The 25,727-nt window shown below is 40.4% G+C and overlaps 1 protein-coding gene across 2 annotated transcripts in view; it reads right to left on the bottom strand.

The window, feature by feature from the left end:
- The window catches only part of DYM (dymeclin), a 332,115-nt gene that overhangs the window by 99,268 nt on the left and 207,120 nt on the right, over positions 1–25,727 (bottom strand). For both annotated transcript variants that reach the window (XM_082699258.1, XM_082699257.1), the window contains one exon: positions 10,636–10,738. In XM_082699258.1, coding sequence (XP_082555384.1) covers positions 10,636–10,738 — 103 coding nt within the window. The remainder of the gene's footprint in view (positions 1–10,635; positions 10,739–25,727) is intronic.

Below are 25,727 nucleotides of genomic sequence, written 5' to 3'. Positions count from 1 at the left end.
TACACTGCTAACTTCCCATTGCCAGCACTCTCCATCCCTTCATCCTGCTTCATTTTCCTATGGGACCTTCTAACATTTCATTCATTCATTCACCCGTGCTGACAGTCATTAGACATTGCTCTTCATTAGAACATAGGCTTCACAAAGGAGGAGATTTTTATCTTTACTGGTATCTTCACAGGGAAGAGGGAAGTACCTAAAAAAATAGTAGTAGCTAACATCATGTGGGATTAAAGAATAAGGAATTTTAGAAACCATATGGAGTGTGTTTATACATGCATTACTCTTTTGTAGCTGTTACTATCAACTGTTAACCTGGAGAGTGTTAGTAATGATATGATAGAGCACTTACAATGGGTAAGGGAAATTCAGTACTTGGAATTGGTTAACGAGCAGAAGCACTACTCATAATGAAACAAAAAAGTTACTCTTATCTGAATTAATGAGCAGTGTAAAACAACTTCATAAGAGAGATGGTCCTTAATTATTAAAGGCTCAGTACCTTTTAGCCTTAGAATATGACCCTAAAAAGGATGCCATTAATTCAATCACAAGAATGGTCAACTGGCATTGCATATTCCAGAAAAAAAAAGGCAGGTTTGAGAGCAACACAATACTCTCCTCATGACCTCAATCAAAATGCAAACTTGAGGTCATAGAAGATACCAGGTGAAAGATTACAGGGCCCTCACATGCGTAAAAATAATTAACCATGCCCCAGTGATTACTGAACAAACAGGCTAAGTAATTTCATTTCCCTGGCACCAAATGCATCTAAGGACTGAATTTAGTTCTTATAGGTCAACTTTCCAAAAATAACTGCTTTGCTGTATTAACAAATGAAGAAAATACATTCCAATCATGAAAAAGCCTCTAATAATGGTCAAAGCACAAATTAAACTGCCTTTCTACTTTCCTACATGTACCATTTCTCATGACTGAGATCTCCAAATTCACATCTCAGAAACTCAGGTAATCCATGAATAAATTAATAAATAATTTAGGTTTGACTCCCTCTGTTGTTAATGGAATCTTCTAATAGCTGAAGTCTAGATAGATCTGATACTCTCTTGTCTGTCCTTGCATTTGTAAGGTGATCCTCAAATGTTCTTGTGAAGATTAAGAATTTTCCAGAAATCCACAAAATTTCCAGAAAAACAGGCAGAGCTGAATTCTCAAATATAATTTGTTTTCATAAATTTAATCAACTATGGAAAGAGCTGAATTTCTACTCATACAATGAGTAAGATTACTGGTTTTTCAGGGTCTTATTTAGAGAAACAAAAATAAAGTGCCATTTATAAAACATTTGCAGCTTTGACTATAATCAACTGTAATAATAAGATACCAGCTCAAAAAAATTCTTTTCATTTAAACCCCTTTTGTAATACTGCTTTTTAATAACCCTCATAATAGCCGAATTAAAGGACCCCAACAGAAATCATTCATCCCACATAAAACAAACATTGCCTTTTCTTCTTAGCTTTGTTTTACAAGCTACATTATTTCCAGATGACGCTTGAGGGGACTATGGTTTCAAGAATTAGATGCTTAAATAGACAGCTGCTTTCTATTTGCCATGTAAATCAAGGATATATCAAAGAAAATTCCAAATAGTAGACTTCTTTTCTTCCTATTCGTAACTACCAACTCAGGCAGAAAGGGAGATAGAGAAATCAATAAAAATTTGAGCAAATGGAAAATTAAAATTAGGATTTCTTAAATAAATAAAAGAAAATTTGGAGACTGTCAGGAAAAGGTATTTTCATATAAGCTCTGCACAGCAGCAGGTAAGAATTTTTTCAGTACAACAGGAAGGGGAAAACACTGTGATCACTAGTTTTTACAAATATATCACACAGAGCTACTGAATTTAATATGCATGGGTTTTCTGTACTCTTTAAACTTTGCTTAGAAAGTTAATTAATCATTGCCAGATTTCAACGCAAACGCATCCCATTTCCTTTTATAAGCCAGAGGAAAGAAAATAAGGGTTATTTAAGTATTTCTGATGATAATTTTTCTTAAAAAAAATCCTTAAAAAGAATATTCTGCCATACTCCTTAAGAACAGATATAGGACAAATTTCCTCTTGAGGAATAAAGAAATGGGAATTATCTTTCCCTCAACAGAGGTGTGTTTTCTTAAAACAAAGAATTTTTTCTAAACAAGAAGGGAATCCTTCGACTAAATATTGTCCTTAGAATCCTAAAAACATTTCTGAAACTTGTAATTCAGAAGTGTACTTAAAGTTTTTTTTTTTTTAAATTTAGAAGTGTACTTAAAGCCAAATTATAATACAACCTAGAAAACGAGTCTGATTATGTTAAAGTCAGGTCCAGTTTATAATTAAAGTGGTGGTGGCAGAGGGGGGTTGTTCACTTGCTAGAAGCTTTATTTATTTGAATTTTAAAATCAACTGTTGTAAGGAAGAAACTTCCTGGGATCTAATCAATGTGGGGCTTGAGACCTATATGAAATCAAAACAGTTGTTTCTTTTTTTTTTAAGATTTTATTTATTTATCTGGCAGAGAGAGAGCACAAGCAGGGGATGCAGCAGAGGGAGAGGGAGAAGCAGGCTTTCTGCTGAGCTGGGAGCCTGATATGGTGCTCGATCCCAGGACTCTGGGATCATGACCTGAGCTGAAGGCAGGTGCTTAACTGACTGAGCCACCCCAGCGCCCCAAAGCAGTTGTTTCTTTTAGAGATGTTCACCAACCTTATTCAGAAGATTTGGCCTTTTTTTTTTTTTTTTTTTTAAACACAGCAGTTTCTACATTATGAAAGTAACTACAAAGATCTTGATTCAAATTTCATGATCTTTCTTGAAGATCTGGTTGATCCTAGAGCTGGATTAGAGGAAATACCTGATGACTTAAAACATCTTGAAAGTCTCAAAGGAAAAATAAACCAACACAAAATCACCAATACTTGTGATTTTCTGTCTTTTGGTGACAGTCATCTTGGTGGTATAAACGTCACCGTGGCTGAAATTTGCACTTTCTGACCATGACATTGAGCATCTTTCAATGTGGTTACAGGTTACTTGTATTGTCTGCTTTGGAGAAATGCCTATTCTGTTCCGTTGCCCATTTTCTTTTTTAATTGCTCTCTTGCATCACAGTCCAACAGGTACCCAGTTGGCTTTCAGGGAGATGATTCAGGGGTCCATGCACTGCCATATTGTTGGACCCTGGAGTCTCACACCAGATTTCCTGCATCCAGCTAGCACGTGATGAGAGACATGTGGAAGATAGCTCGGGGTGGTGGTGGCGTGGGGCGGTGGTGATGATGACATCACTTCTGCCTACATCCCACTGACTATAGCTGGTCTGATGCTCCCGCAACCACCAGACAAAAGCATGATGGAAAGTAGTGCTTAGCTGTGTAAATAGGCAGAGATGGGACTGGTGAGCAACCCAATCACTGGCTCACCCAAGGCCTCGTGGGACATCTGGCATTCAGGAGGATGGCTGACCGACTAGAAAAATGCCAGTGCAAGCCACTGCTTTGATCTTGGTGGCCACTCTGGTGTGGTTCACCTTAGGGGCTCTGGGACACACTCAGCCCTGGTATATTTCTAAGATCAGGGAGCATGCTGAAAAGTGAGGGCCTCCCTTTGGGGTTGAGATTCACCCTTTGGTGCCAAATAACAACTGAGGTGTCCCCAGACAGATTAAAGACGCCTCCTCATGTTGCTGCTCAACTATGAGTTTACGGTGGCTTCCGTTGTCTCCCCCTCTACTGATGACATAGCTCTCCTGAAGGAAGTCTTCCCCGTCACCAGAGGGCACACACACATCTTCATCTCCTGAGCTGGCTTCTGTTGTCCCAGAATCCCTCTCCCAAACATGAACTGCACAGCGTAACTGCAGTAGCTAATGCTTACTCAACACTTGCTATGCACCAAGGTTCCTCCCTGGACTTGTTCATTCATTTAATCCTGACAACAACCCTGGGTAGTAGGTTCTACTGTCACTCCTATTTTACAGATGGGGCAATTGAGGCCAGGAGAGGCAAAATGACCTGCCCAAGGCCAGACAGCTATGTAAGATACATAAATTACAGAACCAGGTTACAAAACAGTCACCATTTTTAAAAAATTGGACTATTTGTCCTTTCTGTGTCTATTAAGAATTCTTTACACATTATGAATACTAACTAGTCCTTTATTGGATATAAGATTTGTAAACATTTTCTCCCATCCTGTGGGCTGTCCTTTCACTTTCTTGATGGTGGCCTTTGAAGCTCAAGAGTTTTAAATTTTGATGAAGTCTAAGAGTTGTCTGTTTTTATTTTGTTACCAAAGATTTACTCCCTTATTTTCTTCTAAGGATTGTACAGTCTCTGCTCTTACATTTAATGGCTATGGTCCATTCTGAGTTAATTTTTGTGTATGGTGTGAGCACCTATCACATGCCAGACATTGTGCTGGACACGAGAAACCCAAGGGCGATGACGTGCTGTTTTCACCTCTACGCCCTTATTCGAGAAGCATAACCCCAGACTGTTTTCCCGCTTCAATCTCTCCTTTCAAAATACTACCTGGCTCAAAATGCAACTCCTTGCCATGAACACTGGCACAATTCCTTCCCTACTTCCCCCAAACTGTTCTCTCCCTTTTCCGAAAACCCCCAAGTCTGGTTACAGACCTCTTACAAAATTTGTCATACAGAACTGTATGTAGCCACTGAGAATCCCTGTGTATAGGTGCTAAGCCCTCTTTGTTTTTATCTCTCACACCATGCTAAAGTAATCCCCAAACAGAAGTTTTAGCAACATCCTGATTAATGCCCCCATCACTGGAATAAACGCCCAAAAGTGATTCCTTCTAAAGTAACAACATCTAAAAGGAACGGTTTTAACAAAGGCAAATTTCATCGTTTCCAACTCCTTGGATATGACAGCTCATTCCAGATAGCCATTCCCATGTTCTAGCAATGTTAAATGTTAAATGATAGAGGCTGTCTATTCCAGCCTCTATACCCCACAGGAACATCTCCAAGTGATAGTCTCACCCAGAACCAACACTGAAATACAAGAAGTATTATGTAGTACGTATGCACATTTATGACTGTGTATGTAAAAGAAGTGTTTTAACACTAGCTCAGTAAAGGCACACACGAGTAAAACAAACAGCTGAAGATATTTTTCAAGATTACCTATCCATCAACTGTTTCAGTCAAATGAATTTAAGATTAAAGAGTACACACTAACAAGGAGTCTTAAAAATATAACTGCCTAAAATACAAGGGAGGAAAACTGGAAAATCCCTGAATTCAAGTTTTCTTGTTATGTGCAATGAGTTCAGAATATCTTGTAATATATTTCTGAAGAAATAAATGTCTAAAAGCAAATATAAATGAGATAAAAGACTCTGAATAAGAGTTATTGGTTCAGGGTGGCTCAGTCAGTTAAGCATCTGACTCTTGACTTCAGCTCACATCATGATCTCAGGGTTATGGGATCAAGCCCTGTGATGGGCTCTGCAGTCAGCGGGGTGTCTGCATGGGATTCTCTCTCTTCCGCCGTCTCTCCCCCACCATTTGCTTGAAGCCTGTGCATGAGCTCCCTCTTTCTCCAAAATAAATAAATAAATAAACCTTAAGAGTTATTGGTTCAAAAGGTTAGGTCATACTCCAGGGTTAGCAATATTTTAGGATTCCATGCCGAGGATAAGCCATCAAGACTTGATCAAAACAAATTTCAAACACATGGTGCTTGCTCTTTAGGAAGTTAGAATTTAAGATAGCGAAGTATTAGATCAAGTAGAGGTCGAACAACCTGTTTTATGTGTACTGAACTAAAGGAAAGAATACTACAACTACCCTTTGAACAAGAAAGCAGCAATTTAAATATTTTTTTAAAGCCATCGCTATACTCACTGTGGGGCTCAAACCCATGACCTTGAGATCAAGTCACATGCTCCACCAACTGAGCCGGCCAGGTGCCCCAGAAAAGAAGCAGTTCTGACATAAAGATCATGCACAAATTAATGAGAAAATATAGAATTCAGCTTAAAAATTACACATGTCCCCTGCATGTGAGAAACTATCTTTTTTGACTAGGGAAACAACCAAACCATTCAAATTTAATGTCTTACAGATATAATTTAGATCTGAAACTCTGCAGTTTCGGACGCCTGAAAGAGCAGTGGAGGTGTGGACATGGAGCTTCATCCTCATCAATTAATTGGTTAATATTTAGCCTACTTTTTTCAGCCCAAGACAGAACAGACTCATGCCTTCAAAGTACACTCAATCCTACCGAGAGAGAAGAATATCACAGACAAAAACCAAGCATAGGATATGAAGCAGCATATATTTACTTGTTCCTTCTGCATGTGTGTGCATGGATGTTTGTGCACGTCTGTGAGTGTGCTTGTGTGTCTGTGTGTGTAACAGATCATATATTCCACTGGTTCTGAAGTATTTTGGTCTCAAGACCCTTTTATATTCTTGGAAATCTCTGATGCTCTCAAAAAACCTATTTTTATGTCGATAATATGTATTGGTATTTATATTATGAATTAAAACTAAGAACAGTTTAAAGCACTAGAATACACAAGAACATGTTCTGTGAGCTGCCAATGAAACGATCACTCACCATGAAGCCTCTGGACAACTCTACTGTTCAGTCACAGGTAAAGGAAAGTAAAAATGAGAACTTAGAGAACCACTGGAATGTGTGTGTGGACACATACACACAGACACATATACAGAAGTTAGTAACATGGGCGCCTGGGTGGCTCAGTGGTTAAGCCGCTGCCTTCGGCTCAGGTCATGATCCCAGGGTCCAGGGATCCAGTCCCGCATCGGGCTCTCTGCTCAGCGGGGAGCCTGCTTCCCTCTCTCTCTCTGCCTGCCTCTCTGTCTACTTGTGATCTCTCTCTGTCAAATAAATAAATAAAATCTTAAAAAAAAAAAAGAAGTTAGTAATGTTATACTTGCTTAGCATTCAATGATAAACTCTTAGCTGCTATTTACATTCTAGCTGATTTTTCTGATTCTGTCTCCATCTTTTTGGTTGCATCTTTTTAGCTTATGTCCTTGCAATTACTGTTTAAAATTAGATGGCAGAGTCAGTCCTTTAGAAAGGTTCCCAGGTTGGTTGATGATCAAAGGACAATATAAGGGGCACCTGGGTGGCTCAGTGGGTTAAAACCTCTGCCTTCAGCTCAGGTCATGATCTCAGTGTCCTGGGATTGAGCCCTGCATCGGGCTCTCTGCTCGGCAAGGATACTGCTTCCTCCTCCCTCTCTCTGCCTGCCTCTCTGCCTACTTATGATATCTCTCTGTCAAATAAATAAGTAAAATCTTTAAAAAAAAAAAAAAAGGACATTATAATTTGGTTCCTTATGGTTCTACCTAGAATAAGACTTAGATTCCTCTTATCCTAAATACTTGCCAAGATGATTGTCAGAAATTAGGGAAAAAAAGCTTAGAGGACACTGTAACAATATTTGTAATTTAAAAACCACAGGTATAGGTTTAAAACACAATTACAGCTCATTTATTATTTTTGTTTTACTTTATATATTCAAGTGGCTTTAAAAAAAAAAAAGATGTGGAAAGATTCTCCTTTAGCAATTCTCCCCTGCTCTAGTCACAGAATTCACTTTTAGGAAACCCTAAAGACAGCAAAGTGCAGTCACGTGGCTGGATGGACTGCCCGTGCTTTCCCAGACGTCTTTACCGCCCCCGAAGAGAGGCTGCAGAAACAGCTCTCCCTCTCTGTACTCAGCATTCTCTCTCCCAAAGAGGACTTGAGTGCAGTTTTTGTTTTATTTCCCCTTCAGCAGCCAGTCCCCTCATTATCTAGAACTTGGTGGAAGGCTTCAGGTCTCCCCTGAGCAGTCCCACCAAACAAGGCCGTACTGAAGGATGAACACTCATGCTTTTTTAACTTGCTATTTGTTTTCTCTGTTGTTACTCAATGGACTTGTCAATTACACAGTACAATGAGGATAAGTGTTTTCTTAATAAACTCAGAAAGCTCCAGGCAGACTGAGAGTACTCTGTGTATTACAGTGAGAAGAACACATGATTATTTTTGAGCACTTATTCAAACCCATCTGATCCCGGTGGGAAAGGACAGTCACGGCTTGGATAGAAGTGACCTCTTATGCTGTCAGGGACCCACTGCAGCATTTCAACCCTTTCCTTTCCATCTTTTACAAATATGTGGTCTATAGCATGAGTCCAGAACACAGAGTTTTATGTGGCTGTTGGCAGAGACGTTTAATTACGATTTCCAGGGAGGGGGAAAAAAGGGAGAAACATTTTGTTTTCCCAGTTAATGACCAATTTCAAAGAGAATGACAGTGGGAACATGGCTTCAAATACACAGATCACTTACAGTGTTTTGCACTGTGGGAATGACAAGGGAACACGCTCAGTTATGATTAAAGAAAACACACAGCAGCACTGACTTCTCTCGTCCCCACATGGCTAAGTGGCAGGAAGGACCCCGCCGCCATCACCACTAACGAATCAGGGCGACCCACCCTCTGCAATGAACTCTGAGGAAAGGCGGCAAAATTCGAGTTCATTAGCCCATCTGGAGTCTGTTGTGATTCGTAAAGTCTCTCACACACAAATGTTAAAATAAGGACTGTCCAGATTCTACGTAGAATTTTCTGTGTATTTCTATGAGCCAGATACTTTAAAAAATTCATTTTTACCTAGTGAAAATGTAATGCAAGAACAAATCAGCAACTTAAAAACTATCAGGTTCAATAGTAGAACTGGTGTGTCTGTTAGGGGCTTAACCTGTCCTTTCATTGCATAATCACTTTCATGACTGGCGGATACCATTAAATACGATCCATTTTCTCAAAGACATAGTGATTTTCTGGTCTCCCATTACAGGAGAATGCTGCTAGCACACCCTCAACACTAAATACATTCAACACATTTTTGTGGAAGAAATGACACAGGAGTGCTATGTAAGCAAATGGTAATTATATAAAAATAACAAAACATTCCTAGAGGAATTGAAGGGTTTTTTTTTCTTTTCTTTTTTTGGAGAGGGAAGGGTAGAGGAAGAGAGAATTTTAAGCAGGCTCCACCCACAGCACGGAGCCTGATGCACGGCTCGATTTCACAACACCGAGATCATGATCTAACCTGAAATCAAGAGTTGGATGCTTAACGGACTGAGCCACCCAGGCATCCCTGAATTCAAGTTCTTAATAAACGCAATCCCCACAGCCACTCAGAGGCCCCAACTGAGGTTTTCAAGGAATGATTAGGAAGAAATATTTTTCTTATAACAAGTTCCGGCTCGGATATTATGCTAATTTTTGGAAAAAGTTGAGAATATTCAGTTAGCAGGAAAATAATCAAAGATACTTTTTTTTTTTTTTTTTTTTTTGGTAAAAGAGAAGTCCTTTGGAATTACACACTTAATACCTTCATGGGAATGACAGGTCATCACATCACATGCATACACGAAAATAAATAAAAGGGAAGAAAAACAGCACGAGTTGGGCTGCGGCTGCACCCAGCCATCTCTGTTTATCAGCGACCGCTATCGGGACTGGAGGCCGTTCCCACAGTCTCGTATCAGCACAGCCATTTAGAAATGAAACAAACCACAGGAAACAGAACAAGTCGCCGGCTGTCTGGTATGCATCACCACTTCAAACTCCGAACTTAAAAATTCTCTCATGAAGTACTTAAGTATCAACCCACTGAGAGTTGTTGTCCTTGTTAGAACTCGATGGACTACTTCTGTGGTCTGTGACAAGATAATTTTTAGCATCCTCATCCGAGCCATGTTCCAAAATGTAAGGAAGGTCACGGACAGTGGCACTGCCCTGAAGGCACTCCTAATATTCTCCTTCCTGTTATTCTAGAACGCTCATGCCTGTGCCGCTCCCATTCCACTCTGCTGTCATTCTCTGAGGTGAGGTGGGAATAAGTTCTTTATCTGTCAAGTGGATGAAACCATGGCAACACACGAGTGCTGTCCCCGCTGACCGTGGCTCACAGGACCAGTGTGGCGCACTGAGCTGAGCGGAGCCACTGAAGAGTATCTCTCCCTGGAACGGAGAACTGGGGCTTCAAGACTGGTCAGGTGGCTAACGATACGACACTCCCAGGGTGAGAGGAAGGCTGGAGTGGCTATTTTAGGTCCAAGTCAACACATAGGGAAATCTGGCCAATCGAGAATAATAGCTCAAGAGAAAAGCGGAAGCAAAGGAACCAGAGCCTAGAAACTGAAGAGCCTCAAAAAGACAGGATGTTATTGAATCCAAAAGCTTCTCAAGTTCAGGTTCTGGTTCTCTGTGAAATCCAGTCCCTGTACCCCCGCCCCTCGAGTTCAGTGACAAACCTCTGAATGTTTTCTGTGAAACCGCTCCTTTTGCTTCCATGGAACTAGTTTGAGTGGGTTTCTTGCCTGAGGTAACAAGGGTCCTAATTATTAACAGTCACTGGCTTAAGGTTGACTTTCTTTAACCACTTGTTAATAATCACTTAAAAGTTTTCCCATTGATGTGAGACAGCACTCCTTTATCTGCATATTAGAGGCACCAAGATCATAGTCAGATCTTGAGAACAGAGATCGTTACTTATGAGCCTTACAATGAAAGGAAAACTTGTTACTGACAATGTAAGGTTAACTACTTACGTAATCTGGTAGAGGAACATCGTTGGCACTCAGTGACCCTCTCAAGGACTGTGTGGCTTGTTCCAGAACTTTGTTGTGTTTTTTAGACAGCAAGGAAAACAAACTGAAAGAAACAAAAAACAAAAAAAGAGAGAAATAAGTGTCTCCTTTTCTGGGTTTTATACGGTATTATAGTTCTGCAGAATGTCATATTCTAAAATACACATGTATGATTTTTTTTTCTTCATGCCTGTGTTAACAGCAGGATCAATGATACCATCGATATAACAAAAAAATAAAGTGAGGAGAATGTTTAAATTACAGGGATTCAAAAGAATTAAAAAAAAAGTTTGACAGCTTACAATACTACTGCAAACATAGGAGAATTTTCCAGTATTGAGGAAAGAATGGTGGACAGAGATTCAGACAGACTAAGGGGCACTGGGCTTCCTGAGTCACTCTGAGGGCAAGCTATGACTAGCCCCTTAGACATGTACCTCAATTTCCTCATCCTTCAAAGAAGCGTATTGGATTAAATTATTTCTCTAGGATAAGAGAGTCAATCACTTTCTATCACAGCTTTATCTTTAAGATTTCCACTTCTGGTCATGATGGACTAACTGGCCCCAAATTAACCTTCCTGCTATTAATACCTTAAAAAATGGACAAAAGATATGAAATGACTTTTCAGCTGGTGTACAACATCTACAGTGCAGGACTGGGATCCCTAGAAGAGAGTAACTGCCTAAAGAACGTTCTAGACTGGGACCCAGGGAGTGCACAGCAGCAGCATGGCGAGCTGAAAAGCCAGAGGGGTCAGGGCTCGGCGCTGTGTGGCAGGTGGAATCTGTAGGCAGATTATTCGACTGGGGAGAACTCCAAGAGGGAGGTCCAGAAACCTGCTCAAGAGTCTTCTCCACTTGAGGTTCAGTTTTGTTTTACCTTCCGAGGTTAAAAGTAAACCTTACACTTTCTGCTCACACCCACTGCCATGATGCACAGGTAGCTACTATGTACCAGCACTTTATTGTCTGTGATCCCAGAATTGTTAAAGATGGCAAGGCTATACACACACATGCATCTTTTTTATTTCACCCAATGTGTACTGTTCCGTACTTCACACTTTTTTCATTGAACAATATAGTCCTTGATCCATTCAGTAAATGTTGAGGGCCAGGAATGGACATATAAGCATATGGATATACTATAGTTTATTTATCTTTAGCCCATTATTAATCAATCATTGCAACGTTTCCAGTTTTTTTTTTTTTAAACAGCACTGTGATGAACACCCTTGTATATAATTTTTTAGCATATTGAAGTGAGACTATATACAGGATAAATTCCTTGAAGTAAAATTGCCAAGTAAAAGCACAACGGAATAGGACAGTGAACTGCATTAGCCATATACATTTCAAATATACAAATTATTTTGTAAATGATGAAAATAAAAGGCAAAAATTTGTTGGGGTTGTGTACAAAGCATATTCACATGGAAATGCATAAAGAAAAAAAATTACTAAGGTTCTTTAAATTTGTTAGCAGCACATTTGAGGAAAAAAGGGAATTTCAGGAGCTTTTTTGAGGCCAAAGGAACTTTGATGGTCAGTTCTTGCACAGGGCGTGGCAAGTCTCAGAGGCATGAACTGATGCCCACATAAAAAGGGAAAGCACTAAAAATGCTTGGAAGAAGTACGCTTCTTGGTATTAGTTAGAAGAAGGGGTGCAAGTGAAGACAGACAGCGGCCTTTGTTGAGTTTACAAAATACCAGCAACCTGGGGTTCTGTCTACGTCCCCACAGCGTCCCTTCAGAGGATAGCAAAGGTAATCCATGGTCCCTTCCATCAAAATTGAAGAGAATTCTTAAACAAGTTGTAGGAATCAAAGCAAAAAGGATCTGAAATTGTTTCCTCAGGAGAAGAAAGGCTAGTTTTGTTTATTTTCAAAGAGAATACTAACAATCCACTTTCCTTGTTAGAAGAAGACAAAACAAGGAAGTAAGACTCAGTTCTAACGTAAGCTCTTTCATTTGGGTATAACAGAAAATCTGACTGGTGAGGGCCGAAAATGTTGACTGGTCCACCTCAAGGAGCTGTAGCTACTGCTCCCAGCTGTTCCTAAGAAAGCTGGTGTGGGAACAGCTGATTTGAGGCCACTTCAAGTTTCCTATCACGAATGAGAAACAGCATTCACACTTGACTTCAAGCTGTTATTCTCCTACAACTTAAGAGGCTTTTCCCTCAGGTCTTAAATCTAAAGAGCTTTCAATATATATATATATATATATATATATATATATATATATATATATTTTAACATTCTAATTCTGGCTCGCATTTAACTTTTTTTTTTTTTTTTTTTTTAAGATTTTATTTAGTTATTTGTCAGAGAGAGAGCACAAGCAGGCAGAGCGGCAGGCAGAGGCAGAGGGAGAAGCAGGCTCCCGGCTGAGCAAGGAGCCCTATGCAGGACTTGATTCCAGGAACCTGAGATCATGGCCTGAGCCGAAGGCAGCGGCTTGACCCACTGAGCCACCCAGGCATCCCCGCATTTAACTTTTTAAGGCAAAAGGACCTAAATGTATATGAGATGTGGCTTGTAAATTGCTGGGAAAAGTAACTTCTGGTGAAAACTTTGCAATCAAACTACGAGCCCCCTTAGCTTACTGCCAGTTAGAGCGAATGGTAGAGATGTATGGTGTTTGCGTGTAAAGGGGTAATTCTGAGCAAAACTGGCTTTCAAGTGTACTATTCACTCAGGATATCGCTGCCAGAGTCCTTGTTTTTTAATCTTAGAAAAAGACTAGATTTTTCTTTTATACAAGTATGTTCACTACAAATTGGTTTAGCAATGAAAAACTGAAAATCAGAACGCTGATGAACAGCATGGGTTAATACTGCGGGCGAGTCCTGTAAGGAAACCTACAGAGCAATGGAAAGTAATCCGAGGCTCTGTGCCACAATAAGGATAAAACTCCAAAACAAGGGTATTTTACATGCAAGGATTCTAGTGGAAGAATGCGGCCAAAGTAGTATTATTTACATAGTGTATTAAAAATGCAAAAATGATATTACCGATCCTCTACAGATAAAACATGAAATAATAAACCATATGGAAATGATAAATACTATATTTAAGACAGCCATTCTTCACTGAGAAAGGGAAGGAAATGAGATCAGAGAGGAAAAAAATAAGGGATTTAGCTCTCTCTCTGAATCTTTCTCTCATTCTCTCTCTAAAATGTTGTTTTTGTTATGCTGGGTATATACATAGGGGATTGCTGTATTACTCTATCTCTTTGATATATGCCTGAAATATTATATACATTTTTAAAAAGTGGAATAAAAAGAATACACTAACCTGAAGAAAACAGAGCCCCTGCGAACAGCCAGCATTTCAGAAAGGAGCACGAGGATAGACTCTGCATGGTTAGTCCTACATGAGATACGCTCAGAAAACCACCAGCTGCTTTTGGAAAGGGCTGCCGTTCGGGGCTCACAGGCAGCAGCAGGAGACGAGGCCCAAACAGAGATGGTTTAGGACGAACTGTGAAGGACCCATTAGGGCACACTGCAAGCCCTGGACTTGACTCAACATGGAGAAGCAGCTAAAGGAACATTAGTCTTACAAAATGACAAAAGAGACACGTCCCTTGCTCCCAAGGAGCTGAAATCTAAGGTGGTAAGAAAAAGAAAAAGCCTGTAATTCCGAAATCGGAGGACACGGTGGGTTTCCAGAGTGCGCTAAGGGAACACAGAGGAAGGCTCGGTGCCTGTCCCAGGAAATCTTCCCCAGGGGCTTGCTGGTGGGGACACGTACGGGGCAGGGAGAGTATGGAACTCAGAAGGGGAAACGGTGTGCCCAGGGGCTCAGAGAGGCTCAAGCGAAGGAGTCCCATGGCTGAATGATGTGAGTCCACGGGGTGAGGGCGGCGAGAGAGGAAGCACAGCAAGACAGCGACGCGCCTGTTACAAAAACCATGTTACGAGGTTTGCATCTCCACTCAAGTCACTGAGGCAGGCAGTAAGTCAAACATTTACCAAGAACCTATGATGTGCGGGGCAATGTGCAAAATGCCCGGCAGACAGTGACAAGCAAGGGCAGCGCGGTCTTCGTCCTGCCCTCCTGGAGGGGTGGCTGGTTGAGGAGGACAAACGTACACAGAAGTTCTACTGTCCGAGCAGGGAGGGCCGGTGGGACGCAGATGAGGCTGCCCGGCTGCCCCTGGAGACAGGAACAGGAAGGCATGGCTGGAGGGGACGCCTGAGCTGGATCTGAAGGAACTGTCAGGGGTGAGCCGAGCCAGTGAGGCAAAGGTAGAGGTCATCTGTGCCGAGAAAGGAGCACAGGGAGGACAGAGATACTTGAGCACTGTCGGCGTAGGCAACAGGATGGCACATGCGTTCACCAAATGTTCCATGTGTGGCGGAGCACACCATCAATGCTGGGCCAGCAGTGGGGACAGTTTATGAGGTGTCTCTCATGTCTCGCTTAGATCTTGGACTTTATCCTGAAAGCCGAGGTTTTTGTTGTGGTGGTGGTTGTTTTTTTGTTTTGTTTTTTAAGATTTATTTATTTCTTTGAGAGAGAGAGAGCGGGATGGGCAGAGGGAGACAATCTCCAGCAGACTCCCCGCTGAGTGCAGAGCCCATGAGATCATGACCTGAGCTGAAACCAAGAACCAGATGCTTGACTGAGCCACCCAGGTGCCCCTCGAAAGCCAGAGGTGTTTTATGACAGCAGGAGACACGAAAGCAAAGCTGCTGTGTCTGGTGCTCAGGCGGGGAGTGTGGGGCAAGAGATGGACAGAAAGCGATCAGTCCTTGTTCATGTATGTCCTCGGTCTCTCCCCAGTGTGCTCTCATCCCATGGAGGTGATCCAGTTCCTGCCACAGAACCTCAGGGCTCTAGGAAGCCACATCTGAAAAATACAGGCCCAAGCAGTGAGGCACAAGCACATCACTGCTGTGTTTGTTTCAGAAAGATCCCTCCCCGCCTCAAGAAAAGGATGACAGGGAAACAACTGCTGAAGCAGAAAGATCCTTTAGGTAACGAACCTCATGCCTCAAAATAAGAGAGCAGGAGGTAACCGAGCTAAGGCAGTACAAGCCACTAGGAAGGCAGAGAGACAACAGAAACAGTGACAAAAGGGAGTCCCGGGTGACTCCAAAGTTCCCAACTGGGAAACAGCAGCTGGCTGAGAATGTGACCGCGTGTGCTGGGAAGAGAAGAGCGTCAGAGAAGGCAAAGGGCCCAGGAAGCCCACGGCTGTGTCCCAGCAGCAGGAGCGACTAGGACACACATGCACGGCTCGCTGCTCATCAAACCATCAGGAGAGGCCAGTGCTATCATTATCCATCCTGTGTTTGGTTTTTAGGGAGGATAATCAAAGCAGAGAGGAGTTAAGTACTTTGCTTAAGGCACAGGGCTACTAAGTGGTGGGGTCAGGAGTCAAGCTCAGGGGCAGGCCAAGTTCCAGAATCTGTGCTCTTAATGATTCTGCCACAAAAGCCAGAGATGCGCAGGAATATCCAGATGGTGAGAAATATCCAGCAGGCAGTTCAGAAATATGAAGCTGGTGCTCCGGGAGAGAGCAGAGAACTTGTGAGGGTTATGGGCATCAGCGGCCATCACACAAGTACACGTGACCACCCAAGGATACTGTGTCAAGTGAGAAAAAAAGAACAAGGTCAGGATTCCGGGAAACACCAAGACTAAAAAAGGGAAACAGCAGAGGGGCCTTAGAAAAATAGCAGTGGAAGAACAAAAAGTGGAAGACATTTTGGAAGCCGAGAGAACAGTCTCAAGGGGAGAGTGGTCATCCCTGTCAATGGGTAAAGAAGGATTAAAGAAAAAAAAAAAAGAAAGAAACAAAATCACTGGATTTGGCTCAAGGAAAGAAAACAATGATGACCTTACCAAAACCTTTCTTGGAGTGGAGGAAAAGGCTGAAGGGAACCCCCGTGGTTGAGAGAGAAGCCTGATATGGGGAAGTGGGCAGTGGGGGGGCAAAGAGCTAGAGTAAGACCCTGAAGAGGAAGCAACACAGAAGTGTCACTTCCTAGGAGGTGGCAGGGGGGCTCCCTCCCAGAGAACTGCAGACCTTCCCTACGACAGCCTTGCCCCCCTCACAACTTGTAGTCACCTTCCCTCATCATGGCGGTCCCCAGAGAGACAAGGAGCACCTCAACTCCACAGAAGAATGGGAAGTTAGGAAACTGAGGTACAGAGTTGACAGTGCATCTGAGGTTAAAGTTACACAGGGTAGTGAACTCAAAGTTCTTGACAAAGCCTAAAGAGCTATTTTAAAATGTCAAGATAGACAAAATATTATTAAAGTTAATAAGAGCAAAGCTGCAGACAGAAACCACATCTCCTTTAATGCCAAGCCTGAGACTTTCTCCTCTGCAGGCAGAAACTCCTTCTTCATGCAGGAAGCCTCCTTTCCCCTCCCTGCGCAGCTGAATGTACTCATCCCTCAAGGCCCAAGTGCTGCTGCCCATTCCATCCCGTCTGCGAAGGATCTAACCTTGGCTCACCTTCCATGTGAACTACCCTAACTTCACGCCTCAACCAACACTTCCATATAGTCTCACACTGTGCTTACCTTGTTTTTGATCAGCTTTATAGGAATCATCAACATAGACTCCAATTATCCAATTTTAAGTATACAATTTGATGAGGTTTGAAAAACTGAAACATTCATGGGCCTCATCACCGTAACTGTGATGCAGAACGCTTCCATTCCCACGGGACGCTCCCTGTAGCCCTCTGCAGTCAATCCCCTGCTCCACCTCGGGCAACCGCCAACCACAGAGCTGTTCCCTGTCACTGCGATTCTACCGTTTCTAGATTTCAGGTAAAAGGGATCATACCCTGTGTACTCTTTTTGGGTCTGGTTTCTATCACTTTAGTGTTTCGCCCACGTTGTTTGGTGTATCTGGAATTCATTCCTTTTAACTGCCAAGTAGCTTTCCGTTGCATGAACAAACTTCAATTCGTTTACTTATTTATTAGTGACGGACCCTTGGGTTGTCTCCCTTTCTGAGCCATTAAGAATAAAGCTGCTATAAACATTCTTGCAAGTTTCTTTGTGAACAAACGTCTTCCACTTCTTTTGAATAAATATCACGATATTTGTTTAACCCTGTAAGAAGCGGCCCACCTGTCCTATATATTTGCTGGCACTTGCTAAGCCAGTCTTCTTAGCGTTAACCCTTCCCGGGGGTGTGAAGATTTCGCTGTAGTTTTAGCTTGCGTTCCCCTAACCAACTTTCCTGGGCTCCTAGTTCTGTTTGCGGCCGTGCGTATTCAAACCTTGTGCCCATGTAAAACAATGGGCAGTTTCCTTCTTCTTCCTGAGTTTGTAAGAATTCTTTATAATATTCTAGATATAAGTACTTTATCAGGTATTGTTTTGTAAATAATCTCCCCCAGACCGGCAGTGGGGGACAAGGGTGGGCAGAGAGGTCTTTCTTTTCATTTTCTTATCGGTGCCCTTTGAAGCGCAAAATTTTAGAATCTGAGGGAGTCCAATTCATCAACTTTTAAAGAAAGATCTGTGTTTTTTGTGTCCTAAGAAACCTTTGCCTAACCCAAGATCCCAAAGATTTTCTCCCATGATTTGATGTATATGGTTTATAGTTTTAAGTCTCCTATGTAAGGTCTGTGCTCCATTTGGATGTAAAAGTCAAGGTTTATGTTCTCCCGCTGGTTTTTTGCATATGAATATTTCACTGTTCTGGTGCCATTAGTTGATAAGACTATTCCTTCCCCCTTAAATTACCTTGATGAGCTTGTCAAAACTTCACTGACCATATATGAATGGGTCTATTTCTGGACTCTATTTCATTCCACTGGTCTATAAATTTATTGCCTACCAATAATACCACACTGCCCTGATTGCATTAGCTATAATTTATAGTACATCTTCAAATCAGGTAGTGTGAGTTCTCCGTAAGTTTTCTTTGTCAAAACTGCTTTTGAGTATTCTAGGATTTTTGCATAGCCACATAAATTTTGGAATCAACTTGCCAATTTCTACCAAAGAACCTGGTGGGATTTTGATTAGGACTGTGTTAAATGTATAGATAAACTCTAGGATCTTAACAATACTGTCTCTGACCCATGAACATGGGATCACCTTGTTTATTTAAGTCTTTAATTTTTTAAAAAAATATTTTATTATTTGACAGAGACAGACACAGCGAGAAAGGGAATACAAGAAGGGGGAGTAGGAGAGGCTAAGCAGGAAGCCTGATACGGGGCTGGATCCCAGGACCCTGGGATCATGACCTGAGCCCAAGGCAGACGTTTAATGACTGAGTTTCAACAGAAAACTATTGCAATGGGTTTGAACTATCAATAGTTGAGAAAACTCAGTACTGAATACAGAGAGAAAAAAGAGAGACCAAGAAAGGCTCAAAACCAAGCTAGCAGTGAAGGAAGACTAGATGCTACGTATTTATACTCTGGAACTCAGGCAAAGTTCAGGTAAATAGAAGTACCAGGTATTAAAAAGTGTGGTACAGATGAGGCCAGAGACAGTAAGAGAGACTGAAAATCTGTATTTAAAAAGTCAGACTTTCAGTTCCCCTCTCCTCCTCTGCTCAGCCCAATGAATGCCTTCCTTTTTGCTGCCAGAAAAAGAGAAGTGCTCACCCTTGAAAGGATGAAGCAGAAAGTGGGTTCAGACATATAAGGCACAACTAAGGATGAGTGTGCTGTCCCAAAAGAGGGTGACTACGTAAGAGTCTAGAGATCAAACACCGAAACCTCTGCCTTCAGCAACAACCACCCTTGCCCCGGCTACGTTCGTACATTCAGGGGAAATACCAAGGATTATTCTCAGGAGAAACTGAGAAGTATAATAAAAATACTCCACAGATACAGACACGGGGGGAGGGGCTGGTCCTCAAGAAACCCAGCCCAGCTGGAACAGTGTTAAGGAAGCCACCAGGCAACAAAGTCCAAACCGAGCACATAGAACTTCTGGTCACTTCTTTAGTGCCTCACTTTTAGATATGAACTCGCTGAAGATCACCAGAGACAGCCACGAAAATGACAAGGAAGAAAGAAAAAAGGAACCCAGATGAAACCGAGATAATGCAGGGAGAAGCTGAGAACTCCCCAAATGTTACCATTACTAAACTAAAGGAGGGAAGTCAACACATCAGCTGTGAAACAAGGAGGAGGTGGTATCAAAAAAAGTATCTGACAACAAAAAAGAACTCTTGGAAAGTGTAAGTACAATAGCAGAAATGAAAACTTCAACGAAAGACCTGGAAAACAAATCTGAACTTTCCCAGAAAGTGGGGCAGAAAAGACAAAGAGATGGCAAGCAACAGAAAAATGACCAAGAAATGGTCCACAAAATTTAGCAGAGGATATTTTAAGACCACAAAGAATATGGAAGAAGGAAAAAGTGGACATTATTAAAGAATTATTTCAAGGAAACTTTTTAAAGCTGGAATATATGCCTTTCCCAAAAGAGCCCACCAAGAATCCAGAAAATAGGTTAAAAAAAAAAAAGAAAAAGAAAAAAAGAAATCGCGCCCCCCCACCCCCACATGATAGCATATGACCAGAATTTTAAAACACTGAAGACAAAAGAAGGTCCTAGAAACCAAGAGAGAGAAAGAAGAGGGAGGGCCATACACAAGCTGTCAAGAATTGCTATGGCATTAGACATCTTGAAGGCCACAGAATAGTGAGTAGCGCCTTTCAAACGCAGAATGAAAATGACTCAAAGGGAGAATTTCAATACATTTTTTTTTAAAGATTTTATTTATTTATTTGACAGACAGAGATCACAAGTAGGCAGAGAGGCAGGCAGAGAGAGAGGAGGAAGCAGGCTCCCCGCCGAGCAGAGAGCCCAATGCGGGACTCGATCCCAGGACCCTGAGATCATGACCTGAGCCAAAGGCAGAGGCTCAACCCACTGAGCCACCCAGGTGCCCCCCTGATACATTTTTATTCTAAAGGTTAAAATAAAGATATTTTCAGACAAATTTTCTAAGAAAGTAAATAGCATATACTATATGGACCTTCGGTGAATAGTATCTCGTTACAACAATATAAGCACCAGCCACTGATCTAACCGGAAAGTATGTGCACTTGTAGTGGGAGAATGGGAGAACATGCCTGCAGCGTGCGTGCATGCGTGCGTGTCCAGCTGCAGGGGAGTCTAAGGAGATGACTACTACTTTTGCAATATTAGTCTGTTCACATAAAATGTTTTTCCAGTTCTCTGCTTCCCATGAAGAATCCTTCTATTTATTCAGAGAAAGTCGAGCAGGCCAATGGTTGCCAACAAGAGCCAGGGAGCCTGTCGAAGACAGACCAAGTCGGAGGTGAGGGAGACGGGAACAAGTGTTGGATGGCTCTAATAAACGTGGGAAAAACCGGAGGAGCTAAACACCTTTGGCAAAATAAAAACTCATCAAAGTCTATAAAGATTATTACTCATCTTATGAAATGTGTCCCCTTGTACTTAGAGAATATGATATAATTAGAAACTTCCCAGGCTTTTCCTCTCAAACAATATATTATTTGTTTTAATACGCTGCTTCATGCCCAATTGCTATACTTATATGTATGTTTTATGATACATACAATACATTATGTGTGTTGTAAACATGGGGTTTTCTCCCGAAATGCTAAGTTCATTTATAGGCCTTGATTACAGATATTTTTTACAGAGTTCTGCATATAACAGGGTCTAAAATATGCTTGCTACTAATGATTTGTCTTTCTTCTCTTTCTCTTCTGCCTTTCTTACTCCAATAAAAGAAACTGCAAAGACATCAGTATTTCTACCTTAACAAAACCGGAAACATGAGACCTTTATTTGTAGTTAAAAAAAAAAAAAATCTTATTTTTAAGGATCTAAAATTAAAATGAAGGAGATGGTTAACTACATAATTATCTTCACTAGGAACACTGACATTTATAAAAGAAGCAAGGTCAGAGGAGAATAAACTGCCCATTCACATTTAATTGACTTAATTACCATAAACATTACTTTACATATATAATAAATAGCTTAAAACTCATTTCTATCCAGGACAAGTGCTAAAATGACATTGATTTTATGGCATGTAAGGCAGAGGACAAAATAGGAAACCTCAGTACCAATAAATAGCTACCTGACTGTGAAGGAAGTATCATGAAAATGCAAATGTTTAGTGGACTACCAGTACGGACAGCAATGGATGGAAACTTGGGTCCATCCTCACACTTGATCAGCTCGAATCTATATTGCTCCATATTTCAACACAATTTCAACAATTCAGTAATTCATCCTCTAGAAAAACCCTGAAGGTAAAAGCAAAAGATACAAAGATATGCATTTATAAAACCTAGTAAGGAAAGTTCCCACCAAAAGGGCACACACTGTACAACTGTGTAACCAAAAATTATATGTATAACCAAAAATAGCTAGTCATACAACAGAGCAAGGGAACTGACTAAACGATGGGTCTTATTAAAAAAATGCTGACGGGCACCTGGGTGGTTCGGTTGTTAAGCATCTGCCTTTGGCTCAGGTCATGATCCCAGGATTCTGGGATCGAGCCCGGCACTGGACACTCTGCTCAGCGGAAAGCCTGCTTCTCCCTCTCCCACTCGCCCTGCTTGTGTTCCCTCTCTCTCGCTATGTCTCTCTCTCTGTCAAATAAATAAGTAAAATCTTTAAAAATAAATAAGTAAAAGTTTTTAAAAAATAAAAAATTAAAAAAAAATTTAAAATTAGGGAATTGAATTTCTACTGGTTAAGGCAACAAAATGAGGAAGTCATTAAGGGAAAACTGAAAGGTAATTAACAACTTTAAAAATCATGCTACATGAATTATTACAGGTATAAATATTTTGAAAGTAATGGATAAAATACATGATCTGTCAATACATAATCTGGTACCTACATTATAAAAAATGTGAGTGGATGAAATAAGAGATTCCATCTTTAGGTTAAAGTCGATTTTATTTTTTTACAAATGTGTTCATGTGTAAGTTTTTAGCTTTAAAGTCATTCAGTGGGAAAATGTCATAATGCAAAAGGTTTGTTTTCTAAAGTAGATTTTTCCAATTTTGATTAAACTTGGTTAGAAATGCTATTTAGTAAGAATGACCTAATTAAAAATTTTGTAATTTGATTTATCTCAAAGGAAAAACTTTATCCCTAATTTTAACTGGATATTATACTTAAAAATGGATACTTAACTGGATACTATACTTAAAAATGATATTCTTATATAAACTTAAGTATAATGAAAGACCCAAAGTATGTTTTAATTAGTACACATTCTAAAGATAACAAACTTATTAGAAGTTTTATGGTATTTTCAAGTGTATTATGTAACAAACAAACAGATTTCCTGACTGGAAAGAGCTTAGGTTGTCTTTCTCAGTTACTTTCTTCGTCCCTTGAGAAAACTGCATGCTGAGCAGACAGCAAACCCATCCACTTAAAACAAAAAAAACAAATTCTGTAGCACAATGTCACTAATTTATGGCAACAGTTAGGACTGAAATAATATTTAATGACAAAATTCATCTGGAAAGTGGGATTATCCCCCAGTGAACACAAGAGGAGTCAGGACAGTTTAGAAGTTACTATCACAAGTTGGAAGGCACTTCCTAAGTAGAAAAAAATTTCCTCTCAGGGGAAGCCTACCAAATCAAGTATGTTTATTGTATGTCAGATTTTACAAAGATAGTCACAGGAAACATGACACTAATCACTGTATTTAGAAAACGCTGCAGAATACCTGCTTTTCTATTATAACACCATTTATCAGGAAGATATTTTCCAGGTGTTGCATCCTTAATAGTGGGGATCCCAACTAGAACTTTGGGATTTCTTTTGCTTAGCTCTTAATCTTAATTTAGCAAATATAATTAGTCTTTGGGAGGGCTATAGGAACAGGAAGTCTTAATTGGAATTACAGGTCTTTACTAGTAAATGCCTTTTCTAAACTTCTGCCAGAGTCATTACTAGTAAAAAAATCTTTAGATTTATGAAAACTTTTTACTTCAACTTCCTTTCAACCTTTGTGTACTTAATTACTAATTTATACTTGCTTTATATGCTTTTAATATATATCTTCCTTTATCTTTTGCTTGTATATTTATCCCATTTCTTCTCTGAACATAATTTTAAGGGCACAGATGTCCATTCCTGTTCTTTTCAACTCTTCTGCAAGGCCTATTGTGTACACACAGTAATTTAGTTACTCCCCTTCCCCCGCATTCTTTTTAAACAAATCTATCCTGATCAACCAAATTCTTAAAAAATATGGTTGATGATTGGTGGAAAAATATACTTTCAAGTTCAAGTTTAGAAAGACCTTTTAGAAAAACCAAGAAACCAAATATATATTTATAGTAACTTCATTGGAAACCCACCTCTACACAATGACTCATTCTCAAATACAGGAGCAGCCCCCGCCCCTCCCCTAAAGACATAAGCCCAAACCACAAATAGAGAAAGAAAGATTTCCATGTATGAATCAGTGCCCAATGGAAAGCTATGAACTTTAAGTCAAAGTCTTATTAATCTGATTTAACACAATTCTCAACAAAGCTAAATTATTAGCTTTCCTTAGTTAAAACTTCTAAGTAAAAAATTAATAATAATAATAATAATAATAAAGAAAAAACTTGAGTGTAACCAAAACCATGGAGAAGGGTTCTGATGGTAAAGTAAGAGCAAACTTAGAATTCCACTACGGATTAGCATGATGGTCCGTGTTTCTAGAGACTACTCTGCAGTATCAAGTCTCAAATGTACACAAGGTCTTGCAATTAAAAACTCCAAAAAGATGGCAACTGCGAGCTCTCTTATCTAAAATACTTTTAAATCATTTTAAGGTAGTGTTTTCATGAAACATACTTTTGTTATCTGGAGTATGTAGAACTCCTAATTCCCAGGGACACTGGATAAATGGGGTATCACTTAATATCGCTTCAATAGCGCTTTAAAACCCTGTAATATTTGAAGGCAGAGTCCCTTTCAGTTCTGGGTTAAGTTCAAACAGCAGAGTTACTAGAGTATCAGTCAGAATATTTCTGATATAAAGTTATAATGTGTTTTAATTAAAACATATTTCACAATACAGGACATAAACCAAGCGATCCTCACAAATAATCACTATTAGATGTGCTTTTAGAACACAGCTCTTTCTTATAACTGCCAGTAATTATAGAGGTAGAATTCTATATGGAGTTGTAAAAATATCACCATTTCCAGACAAATTAGAGTGCAAATGAAGTTGGGCGTAACCCGATAAGAAATAATCTCCTATTTTAAGAACTGTGATTAGTATTGAACCACATAATACCCCCCAATTTTCCTAAGACCCCGACATAAATTCATGCTTTGTGCTCCCTCTGCTGGCTCTACCGCTATAGTTAATCCCATTCTCAAGAGTGTTTTTTGTACAAGGCAATCCCATTACAACACTGAATGGCACTGGTATATTGTATTTGGGATCTCAAAGATGTAAGCCAGCTCTGAGGAAAAACAAAAGAAGAGAAAACAATTTGACCAAAGGTCACTTGAGGTGCTGAGAAACACACTTTGGACTCCTGATCCAGTGGTGGTTCTTCTCCATCACGATCTCAGTCAGTGTCTTCATGTACAGGACTATTACTGAATTATACTTTGCTGCGAGCTACCTAAAACGTGGTATCTTTGAGCCACACAGGCTTTCCATTGCCCCATAATTACAACTGATAAAGGCATTTGACCAAAATTCAGTGCAGACATACCAGGCTCAAAGAATTCCAGATTCCTAATTTTCTTGGACAGGCCCCAATTAAAGTCGCCTATAGTAAAGGTTCCTAACACACTGAATACTTAAATTTCTCCAGTGTGCTCCTACCATTTGCTTACAGGAAGTCATATGCCACCATATTTGTCTCAGAATACATGGTCACCATATAATATGTCTTCATGTTAGTAAAAACCATAAAAGTCATTTTGTTGATGATGGGAAGGGACAGCACCATCTATCCAGTGCCTATTACAAACCAAGGATAGGGCTGGGTCTTTATAGAAATGTTTGCCCTAGGCAATCTGTGAAGAAGGCATTACAGTCCTTGTTTTACAGAG

The sequence above is a fragment of the Mustela nivalis genome, assembly GCF_964662115.1.
Source record: "Mustela nivalis genome assembly, chromosome: 14".
Taxonomy (NCBI): Eukaryota; Metazoa; Chordata; class Mammalia; order Carnivora; family Mustelidae; genus Mustela; species Mustela nivalis.
The sequence above is the reverse complement of the archived record's forward strand: the minus strand, read 5'-3'. Positions and strand labels throughout refer to the sequence as shown.